The sequence below is a fragment of the Miscanthus floridulus genome, chromosome 3, assembly GCF_019320115.1.
Source record: "Miscanthus floridulus cultivar M001 chromosome 3, ASM1932011v1, whole genome shotgun sequence".
NCBI classification, from domain to species: domain Eukaryota; kingdom Viridiplantae; phylum Streptophyta; class Magnoliopsida; order Poales; family Poaceae; genus Miscanthus; species Miscanthus floridulus.
The window spans coordinates 125,730,988-125,742,190 of NC_089582.1; the positions used below are offsets into that span (position 1 = coordinate 125,730,988).

Sequence of the window (11,203 nt, forward strand, 5' to 3'; positions counted from 1 at the left end):
AATCCCACACAGGGCCCACCAGAGTGAGTGTGAGCTAAAAAGAAGTTACTATTTTCAGTTTCATCTCTCATCTATCCCTTGTGAGAGCATGTTCCAAAGAACACGTCAGGTGGAGCTATTTTATTTTATCCTGTTTGGCACAAAACAACTCCAAACAACTTTTGGAGCTGGTGGAGGAGCAAAAATTGTAATTTCGAACAGACGGAGTACTAACTAAAACCTTCTGCGGTTCGAAGTTGAACCCGAATGGCAAAAGGAGATATATTATGTTGATGGATTGGACGGCAACATGCCAAGTAACATGAACCTAGCTACTGTATATAATTGAGTACATATTGATCAGAAGAACAATGCCCGTAATTTCTGGGGTAGTTTCATTCTCTGTCTGATTACTTCACGTTGATTTGATCTGACGAAATGATAGGTCACATTATATTAATTATCTCTCTTCTCGACTTTCTGAACGTGGAACATACACCCAAGCATGTACAGTGTGTAATGTAACTTTTATATAATTATACACATGGGAGTAACTACTCCATGGAGTAGGAAATAATTATATAATTATATATATATATGTGTGTGTGTGTGTGTGTGTGTGTGTGTGTGTGTGTGTGTGTGTGTGTGTGTGTGTGTGTGCAGGTTATCTGTACCACTACATGCAAGACGTGTTATTCAGAGTATCATTTGATGCGTTAGTTGGTTCATTGTTTGATTCGCTCGATTATATATCCTCAGAAACAAAGGAAAGCAAGTGATGTCGTGCCATATTATTGATGGTTATCCATTTTACGCAACAATGACGTTTGCCACGAGGGAACCTATGTAGTGTACATATCAGAAGATTTATTTGGCAATTTCGTGATGCGTGTTGATCGTGCTCTTGTCTTGTATGGTGTATAGGACAAAATGTCATATCTATACGATGAGGTGAAATTTTACTCGAATGCTCGTGGCAATAGCCCCGATATGCATGGAATTCAGGGGAAGCCTGTAAAAAATACATTGGACACCTTCTTCCAACCTTCGAATACAGTATTATTGTACACGCTCCACGTGCCTTAAATATTTCTGACGATGAAGTGACCCGACCATTCATATATTATTATTGTTTCTATTTTCACTCTAGCTAAGAGGACTAGTTATTAGCTCTAAAACAATTTCTTAAATAATATTAACTTTAAGCACAAAGCTCATAATATAAATAGCTCTATATGACAACCTCACATGATTTTAGAGTGTGTGCATGATACCAAATAAGCATGATTACATTCTTCATTAATTATATTTTCATAGAGTACTTATTTGATGTCATAAAATCTTCATAATTTTGGTCAAACTTGAGATGCTCTGACTCTTCAAAAAAATTGAAATTAAATGACTTATAATTTGGGATGAAAGGAGTAGTATCTGCGTCTACCTAGTATAATTTGGTAGTACCTATTATAACTTTGGATATATTATTTTTGCTATACACCTATCAAAATATATATAATAAAGGCTATGTATTTAAAAAGGTAAGAACGGCATATAATTTGAAATTGAGGAAATAGATTATTTGGCACCAATATCTTTGAAACCATAAGCTTTAAAAATCATTAATAATAATCCGATGCACGACAGGCGGCTTATAATTCAATAGTGGCATTTGATAAATAAAGATAGCATACAAGGTCGAAAGTTAAAAGAAAAGCTTCGCAGGAGGGTTGGTCCGTCCTAGCTTTGACAGTAGAGTTTCACCGCTTTTTATTGGCCTTTATAAGGTGCTCTTGCGGCTTGCCCATCTCCTTTCACTCAATTCAATCGCTTATATCATCATATAAGACCGGAGAGCCGGTTAGAGATATTTTAGTTCTATCTTTCTTTCATGTTGTTGATTTATATTTTAGTTTTATTTTCTACTTCCTCCGTCCCAAAATAATATATAAGAGTATTTTAATCAGACAAAAATCACACAAAATAGATTTTGACTCTTAATTTCTCCTGCAATATATTATCTTTTGCTCAAGAATCAATATATATCATCTTAGATACACTTTGAATACAAATCTACTGATACAAGTTTTATGTCATGAGCTTGAGTATAATTTGAGTAATTGTTAGCCAAAGTTTATAAGATTTGACTTCCCACTACACAAAAATAGGTTTATCATTCCAAGATGGAAGTAGTAAATAACAAGATGGCTGAAAGAAACTATTGTGCTCAATCTAACATCGCAGATTGATAGTGAGAGACACGGCATAATCGCATATATATATAAGGTAATTTCAGTACCTCACACGAAACCTCAAAAATGCTGAAGAGGCTAATCGATGGTTGGCAGCCAATTCACGTCAAGACTTATTTGTCATGGATTAGCTAGCTAGGATGATTAGAAGGAACATCAGAAATTAATAAAGATGGGTCGATTTAAACCAGTAGTACATCTCTGATTGTCCCCTTACTTATTACAAAAGAAAAGATGAGGAAAACGACACGTTGGATTTGTGACCTCACACTTTTTGACACCATCTCTGATCTCTCCCCTCCCCAATCCCAAAATTTTAAATTTCTCCTCCTGCAAGGCGCTCTCATAGCCCCCACGACAAGATGCATGCCAACCTGACGACTCCGACGTCAGCACTCGTCGGTTTTCTCTATCATGTATAGTATTGGTCACACTAATTTCGCACAAGCATCTTTTTTTTTTGTATGCAAATTGGGGTGTCCTGTGGCGAAAACAATATGTAAATTTATGTCGCTGCCCGTGCGTAGATTGGTTGCATGACAGTGACTACACGTCTGACACTAAGTCGCTAATCACCATCTTTGCTTGTAGAAGACAGCGGGAGATATCATGTGGTGGCTGGCTTGCGAATATTTGCCTCAGTCAGGTACTGCTGTGCAATGCAAGACGGCGTGTCGCCCTCGCTCTACAGCCGGCTACACTTACCCATCGTCGGCGTAGCCATCCTTCATGACTCCAAAGTTGAGGACCTGATGATTTTTCATGTATGTACTCATATGGCATTTGTTGTAGCTAGCAACATGCATGTCGTTTATTCTCTGTTTCACGGTACAAATGGAGAAGTCACCTACCAAATCCTAGGGTCTGGACGCGGGATTCTCAAAAACAGGAATGGAAAAGACTCATGATTGGATTTGCATGTAATTTGCAATCCTATATCAATTCAAAATGCGGGAAAGTTTCCATTGTTTGGCCTTTAGATGCCAGACAGGAAAAAGAAAACAAAAATTCTAAGAAAGATACAGACACAAAGTAAAGTTTCTATAAGATCTAACCTCATGCTAGTTTTCCTTCAAAATTCCTATGGTTTCACACATCTAATAGTAACCAAAAGAAACTTCATAGGATTTAATCCTCTGTGCCAAAGAGACATATAGGAAACTTTACTATAGAATTTACAGTCCTCCAAGGTCACACACATCGTGACCTCGGATTGGTGGATAGCAAGTAGGAAGAGGATTAATAAGAGCACCTGCAAGGCCTTTGGTGGATAGCAAGTAGGAAGAGGGTGTCTAACAACTCAGGAAACATAGTGACCATGCTGGTGTTCAAGATAAGACAAGAAACTCGTACCTGGATCTGTTACGGGAATTTTTTTTTACAGTTTTGACGGATAGCCCTCGTTTTAGCTTTAGCCTTGAACATTACAATTTCAGAACAATTTGACAGCATTTTTTTTTTTAAAAAAAGGTTTTGCCGAAAATTTCATGGAATACTATAGTTGGTGCAGGAGCTAGTAACCCTATTGGGTCCTCCATGGCATCTTTTTCAGCATTAAAACTGGGCAGTTAAATAATTGGGGGATAACATGAACACTCTTGAACCTTTGATTTTTCTCCATGGACTTAAATGATACAAAGAAAAAAAACAATAACTACACCATAAAAGTATCATGTGCCCATCCTGTCGATGTAATAAGTACATAATGCATCAAAAAACACTCCTGGATATTGTTTCTCTAAAATATCCCGATGATTATTTATTTATGCAGGAGTACGTCTGGTCTGCAAACCATATCGAACATCTCATATATACCATTTTAATTTTTTCCTCCCAGAAATATATATATCGAGAAAGAAGAAGAAACCAAACGCTATGGTCACCGTGCAAACTTATTGCAGCACACTCGTCTGCACACACACACATACGGGCCGGCGCCGTGTACGTCGGCGTCGCGGCGACCACGAAGCCTCCATTCCTGATTCTGAAACGCCCACGGCTTCCACCCTCTGTCGCTCCCCTGTCTGTCTGCCTGTCTGTCCGAGCTGACTGACGGTTTTAAAAGGGCCCGTGTGCGGTGTAAGGATTCTCGGGTCGGGACGGGAGCAACCGCAGTGGAGACATGGGCATGGCCCCCGCGTAGGGGTTGGGGTTGGGGTTGTGCCGCGCCGAGGAGGAGGAGGAGCCGGGAGGCGGTGACGGACGGAAGCGGAACAGAAGGCGCGGGTTTTGCTGGGCGGCCGCCTGGTTCCCGGGTCTTGTTGGGCGGGCGCGGGCCATCCATCATCGCCTTCCGCGTTGTTCCCGCCGCGGGTCGTGGAGGTGAGGAAAGCTTTCCTTCCGGTTTCATGGAAGACTTCTTCTACTCCGCGCTCTCTTTAAGTCTTTAGTTTCCCTTATCGCGTAGTCTGCTCTGTTCGCTCTTCTTTTCTCGGCGATTTGCGAGCGTTGGTATCCGAATTATGTGGTTTCTTGGTGATTTTTGCTTTCTTTCTCGGGGACCTAAGTGATGTGATTCTGCTTCTTCTCTCGGTTCCGATCGACGGGTACGGTTTGTGCGAAGGGGCGCACACACATGAACATGAGGATTGGTGTGCGATTGAATTGGGGCGTTTTAAGTCTAGAGATAAAATTGTTAAAGGCGTTTTCTTTTCTTTTTTCCCCGAGCCGATAAGTATTGGATTAGTTTGTGTTCTTTTTTTTATTTAGATTAGTTTGTGTTCTTGAAGGTCCTGCTTCGAATCGCGCGGGATACAAACTGTTGGATATGTGTGACTCAACTTTTTGTCTCTTTTGGTTTCAGTGAAGATCGTCAACTTCAACTCTTCCGGCACTCGCTGGCAGGGAGGAAAGTGGACAGGGCAAGGAAGGATCGGCATTGGGTCGCGTAGGGGATGGACCGTCGGAGCTGGCTGTGGCGGCGCAAGTCGACGGACAAGAGCCCTGCAGAGACCGAGACCTCGGCGTCCTCTGCATCCGAGAGGATCGCTGATGAACAGGTGCACAGTTTTTCTCCTCTCCTTTCTTCTCACCCTACAACTATTAGGAGCTATGCAGAAACTTTCTTCTTGCTCTGAATCCTGCATTTCTACAATGTCATGCTCAATTTTAGAAGGAAGTGTAGTGAAATCCATTTCTCCGTGTTTTCGGCGCGTCTAGTCAGATACTGACGAATACAGTTCAGGGAGGAGAGAGGTGTAGTGTAAATCAGACAACAGTAGCAATCTTGGCATTGAAGACTAAATAATCCCCAGTGTAGGAGTGAACCACAAGCAAGCATTGCAGTGCAGGGCGTTCATTTGACTTTCCCAGTCGAGTCCTTCAGTTAACAGGTCATGTAGCATGTGCAGTGCATGTGAGGCTTCATTTCATCCAGTGCCAGATCTGCTGGGCCTCTGTAGCCCTGCTAATCTATCACCATTCACCAAGTTGCAACACACAAAGTCTCCAAAAATCCAAAGCTCCAACACAGCTAGACTGGGATTTCCGACTGACAGGACAAATTCCTTGCTGTTCCGGGCCCTAAATTCGGATGCTGTGGCAGTATAGGGACCCTTGTTTGTATTGTACTGTACCTTCAGATGTTTCAGCAATTCTGTATATATAGGCTTAACTTCTTGCCTGCCAAAAACAGGATCGTTGCGCGAAATACAGCGTTAGCCGTAGACCTTCTAACAGCAAATCAATCATTTGGGCAAAGGCACACCGACCGTACTCATCATCTACATGCCCACATGGCATTTAGGGCCAGCAAGATTCAGTTTCTCATCCTTCCCCCCAGCATGCATTGCTGTGGTGGGCAGCAAAGCTACAATGCTTACCAGATCCCTCTGTTCATGGTCACGTGAGAATTCCATCATCCATTAGGCCACTGATAAGGGTTATGGGGGGTAGAGGACGAGACCGGCAGTGCTGTCCTGGTGGTTTCCATATCCATACCAAGGTAGGCCCGGCTCGGCAGGGCAAGCCCTACCTGGCCTGGCCATTGCCGGCCCTGCCTGCCCATGGACAATGAGGAATTGAGGATGTGGGTGTTGGTTGGGACTCGCTTTTCCTCTAACAACATCATGGCTACGCGTAGCTGGATGCGTCTCTTGGTCTTGGTTGGTTGGCCGTTCGTCCGATTCTTCCATGTGCTGCAGCTGCACTGCTACATGCCCGTGGTACACAAACCCAAATGGCTCATCCTGTTGCTGCTGCGTGCTGGCACAGAGCAATCAAGATGCCCCTCTCTCGTTCTCCCAGCTCTGGTCCTGTGCTGGGCGGTGCATGACCGAGTACCTTGGTGCCGTTGCTCCTCATCTTTGACCGGAGCTGGCCTTCTCTGTCTGCAGTCTCCATGGTAATGTCAATCGTTTTTTTTTTTCAACACTTACCAGGTACCGCGAGTCCTGCTGTTTAGAAGTTACTCCCAGAGTAATTGGGATTTATGGAGTTGTGCTGTGCTGAAAGTTGTGACTGACAGCCTTTAGCCTGTACCCTGTAGGCAGGCTAACATGGTCCCGCGAAAGTATCCTGCCGTGCACATCGATGCGACGGTGTTTGTGCCCTGACAGCAATAGATTCTGGCAAAACTTTCTAGTGCTTCCAGTTGACGATCCCTATTGCATTTACTGAAACTTCAAATCTTTCAACCATCTCACTGTTTGTGTAATAGTATTTCAAATCTTATGAAAGATAATTCATAGTAGTGACTGAAGTTTGAGATGGGTCGCATTCTTTTTCTCTAGTTGCTGCAAAATAAGCAAGCTAATCTGCAGGATATTTGACGGTTTTGGCTTCTTGATCAGGATACTGCCAAGAGCTCTCCAAATTCGACTCGGTCGCCGGAGATCACATCGAAGGAATTGGAGGACGACAACAATGTGAAGGTGAAGGTGTTGAGTGAGAGGCTGTCATCCGTAGTTCTGGATATCCGTGCGAAGGATGATCTCGTGAAGCAGCATTCCAAGGTTGCAGAGGAGGCTGTTCTAGGTACGGTCCCTCTGATATAACAGTGAAGGATCAGGCATTTGAGGTTTCTGAACATAAAAAGTTCAGACAAATCTTTAACTGTATTCCTTTGTACTTAGGATGGGAGAAGTCCGAGAAGGAGATCGCGTCACTGAAGGCGCAGCTGAACGCTGCAACGGCCAAGAACTCTGCGCTGGACGACCGGCTCGTCCACCTGGACGGCGCCCTCAAGGAATGCGTCCGGCAGCTCCGGCGCGCCAAGGACGAGCAGGACCAGACGGTGCAGGACGCGCTGGCACAGCAAGCGCGGCAGTGGGAGTCCCACAAGGCCGACCTCGAGCTGCGCATTGTCGAGCTCACGGCGAGGCTGGAGGCCAAGTCCGAGCGCTCGATGGCCGCCACCGACGGCGACACCGGTTCCAGGCTCGTCGCACTGGAGAAGGAGAACTCGGCGCTGAGGGTGCAGCTGCTCGCCAAGACAGAGGAGCTGGAGCTCAGGACGATCGAGAAGGAGCTCAACCGGCGGGCGGCGGAGACAGCGAGCAAGCAGCAGCTGGAGGGCATCAAGAAGGTGGCCAAGCTCCAAGCTGAGTGCAGGAGGCTGCAGGCCGCGGCACGGAGGCCCGCCGTCAACGTCGAGCTCAGACGTTCTCCGAGCTCGGCCGGCGCCGAGTCGGTCACGGACTGCCAGTCGGACTGCTCCGACTCATGGGCCTCGGCCCTCATCACCGAGCTCGACCAGTTCAGGAACGACAAGAGCGGCGCAAGCACCAGGACCGCGAGCCTCGCGACCGCGGACATCGGCGTCATGGACGACTTCCTCGAGATGGAGAAGCTCGCCTCCGCGAACGGCTTGTCGAAAGGCGACGCAGTCGAGGACGCGAGCGGGCAGCTGGCGAGGCTCGAGGAGAAGGTCAGGAAGCTGGCAGCCGATAAGGCCGAGCGGGAGAAGGCGCTGCACGAGGCTCAGCGCGAGCTGAGGACTTGCCGCCACCGGGTAATGGTGGCAGAGGAGAGATCAGCTCAGCTGCAGCGGCAGCTGAACCTTGCCAATGGCGAGAAACACGCCATGGAGGCCGAGGTGGAGGCTGCTGAGGCGAAGAGAGGAGAGCTCGAGGGCAAGCTCGAGCTCGCCCATGCCGAGATCGCGGGCTTGCTAGACAAGGGGCGCATTCTGGAGGAACGGCTCGAGTCTGAGAAGGCGCTGACGCTTGAGCTCGCAGCCAAGTACCAGGACATGGAGGCGCTGGGGGCAGAGAAGAGGGAGTTGAGCGCTCAGCTGGAGATGTCACGGTCCGAAGCCAAGAAGCTCAGCGACAAGATCACCCTGATGGAGAGGAAACTGGAGGTGGAGAAGGCCTTGTCGATCCGGCTGGCGACGAAATGCCATGGCATTGATGCTCTGGAAGCAAAGAAGAAGGGCGTCGAGCTCGAGCTGGAGTCTGCACGCGAGGAAATCGCTTTGCTGCAAAAGAAGGCTAGTAGCTTGAAACTGCGAGTCGAGGAAGAGAAAGCGTCGTCTGCTGCACTGGCAATGCGGTGCCAAGAACTGGAGGAGCTTAGATCCCAGCTGGAGTCTTCGAACTCACAGATCGTTGAGCTCAATGAGAAGGTTAAAAAGCTCGAGGATGTAATTGAGAAACAGAGGCCAGTGACGGTGGAATTAGAGTCTCAGCTTCAGTCGAGGCACGCTGAAATCAGCAGCTTGAAGGAGGATATAAGCCTGTTGCAGAAGATGCTGGAGAGCCAGAAGAACCTGTCATCAGCTTACATATCTGCATTGGGTGCTTCTGAAACTGAGAAGAAAGAGCTGGCTAGTCGGTTCGAGCTCAGAGAGAAGGGAGCCGAGGAATTACGTGGGAAGATGAGTTTGCTGGAGGAACAGATCCATAAAGAGAGGGCACAGTCATCCGAGCTTGTGGTAAAATGTCAGAAGATGGAGGAACAGATCTCCTGCAGATCCCTTCTGGGACATCAACCAGTGAAATCTGTGGCAGTCAAAGATCTTCAGATCAGAAAGGTAACTTCCATTCCATGGAACAAAATTGGCACTTCGTTACCATTCATCTTGTCTTATTGTTTGCGGTAGATCCTGGTGGTGATTGGTAGATTTGTTACTCATGAAATCCTACACTTTTTTACAGGAGACAGAGCTGGCCAAGGCTGCAGGGAAACTGGCCGACTGCCAGAAGACGATAGCTTCACTGAGCAGCAAGCTGAAATCCCTGGCCGATTTCGATGAATTCCTCCCCGAAACCGAGACCAGTGGTGCTGACTCAGCCGACGCCTGGGACAACGATCTGAAGCTGCTCCATCCTGCAACTGCAAGTTATCCCACGCAGATTGGTTGTTTGGCAGTCACATGATTCACGATCCTCGTTGGCAAGTGGGCAGCGAAACTGTTTTGGCTTGGCTTCCGCCGCATGATTGCTGTGATGAGATTGCCATGATCTTCCACCACATGTCATATAGAGTTAAGTTAATAGTCTATAGGTGAGCAAATGTTCATATGGATGCTGTTTATAGAGTTGGTTGGTGAAGCATCAAAGGAACTCATATTGAAGATTATCTTTGATCTCCCAGTCTCCCTGTCCCTTGGAAATGGCTTTTACCCAACATGTGTTCCATCTTGATTGTTTTCCGGCGATTTATATTTTGCAGGAGTGGATTGCATAGTTGTCGACGAAATATGGTCGGCAGTCCACCGAGGGGGTGCCCGTGGTGGTAGATTATCGGTAGACGGTGCGCGTAATCAGGAACCAGATGATGACACAAGGCGCAGAGACAGCGATTTAGACAGGTTCGGGCCGCCTGGTCGACGTAATACCCTACGTCCTGTGTCTTTGGTGTATTGTATTGAGATGTATACTGTATGATCTCTATGGATCTGTCCTCTAGGGGACCCTTGCCCCTCCTTATATACTCTGAAGAGACAAGGTTACAAGTAAAGTATCCTATTTGGTACTATTACAATGTCTTGCGGTGCACGCCAAGCAGCGCCGTGCACGTCTTGATCTCACGGGCCGGGCCACCTCGGATGGTGCGGCCCATGTACCATCTTGTGGTACCCGGGGGTCTATCCCCCACAGCTAGTCCCCGAGCGCCATGTATTCTGATGCGACACACCATTTTAACCTTCTCCGAACAGTGAGGCTTGAGTTCTTGACATCTCCGACCACCGTTGTCGCCGGAGAAGTAGGTTGTCCGAAGAATGTATGGTGCTCTTAAGAAGAAAGAAAAAGATTTCCGTCCCGGGAAGTGTGCCCACTTGTATTTCTGAAAAGAAATGTAAGTGCGTCTTGAAGCGTAGCATCTTTGATCATCAGAGGCGTAGTGGTCGAAAAACAAGCACATTCACCGCAAGGTGAAGTGTGCCCACTTAGTCCCCGAGCCTGGTGGTAGGTGACGTAGGCACGTGGTGCCAGGGTCTAAAAAGAATTCCCAGTTAAGTTGAGAACCCAATCGTCATACAGGCGATACGAGATGCACCGGCAGGTGCATCGTACCGATGTAGTCCCCGAGCTTGCTGGAAGGCGAGGTATGAGCCTTGTAGCAAGGTCCAAGTGAGAAAAAATATCCCAACTGTATGCGAGTTGCCAGTCACATGTAGTCAAGACGCAAAGTCCCCGAGCCGTGGTCGGAGAGTGGTCGAGGCAGTCCCCGAGCACAGGTCGAGGATGAGCGACGAAGTCCTCGAGCCGTGGTCAGAGAGCGATCGAGGCAGTCCCTGAGCACAGGTCGAGGAGCGAGCGACGAAGTCCCCGAGCCGTGGTCGGAGAGCGGTCGAGGCAGTCCCCGAGCACAGGTCGAGGAGCGAGCGACGAAGTCCCCGAGCCGTGGTCGGAGAGTGATCGAGGCAGTCCCCAAGCACAGGTCGAGGAGCGAGCGACGAAGTCCCCGAGCCGTGGTCGGAGAGTGATCGAGGCAGTCGCCGAGCGTAGGTCGAGGAGCGAGCGACGAAGTCCCCGAGCCGTGGTCGGAGAGTGATCGAGGCAGTCCCCGAGCGTAGGTCGAGAGGCGAG

General features: G+C 47.5%; 1 protein-coding gene across 2 annotated transcripts; it reads left to right on the forward strand.

The window, feature by feature from the left end:
* Positions 1–4,132: 4,132 nt before the first annotated feature.
* LOC136542354 (filament-like plant protein 3) lies at positions 4,133–10,112 on the forward strand. 2 transcript variants are annotated; one of them, XR_010780655.1, is made up of 6 exons: positions 4,133–4,550; positions 5,032–5,227; positions 7,019–7,202; positions 7,301–9,201; positions 9,326–9,674; positions 9,843–10,112. XR_010780655.1 is itself a non-coding variant. In XM_066534745.1 (5 exons), exons 2-5 carry the CDS (start codon positions 5,123–5,125, stop codon positions 9,545–9,547), a joined length of 2,412 nt encoding a protein of 803 aa, XP_066390842.1. In that variant the 5' UTR covers positions 4,133–4,550; positions 5,032–5,122; the 3' UTR covers positions 9,548–9,798. The 2 variants fall into 2 exon arrangements, 1 of the variants encoding a protein (XP_066390842.1); XM_066534745.1 differs by lacking the exon at positions 9,843–10,112 and having other exon boundaries at positions 9,326–9,798.
* The last annotated feature ends 1,091 nt before the right edge of the window (positions 10,113–11,203 follow it).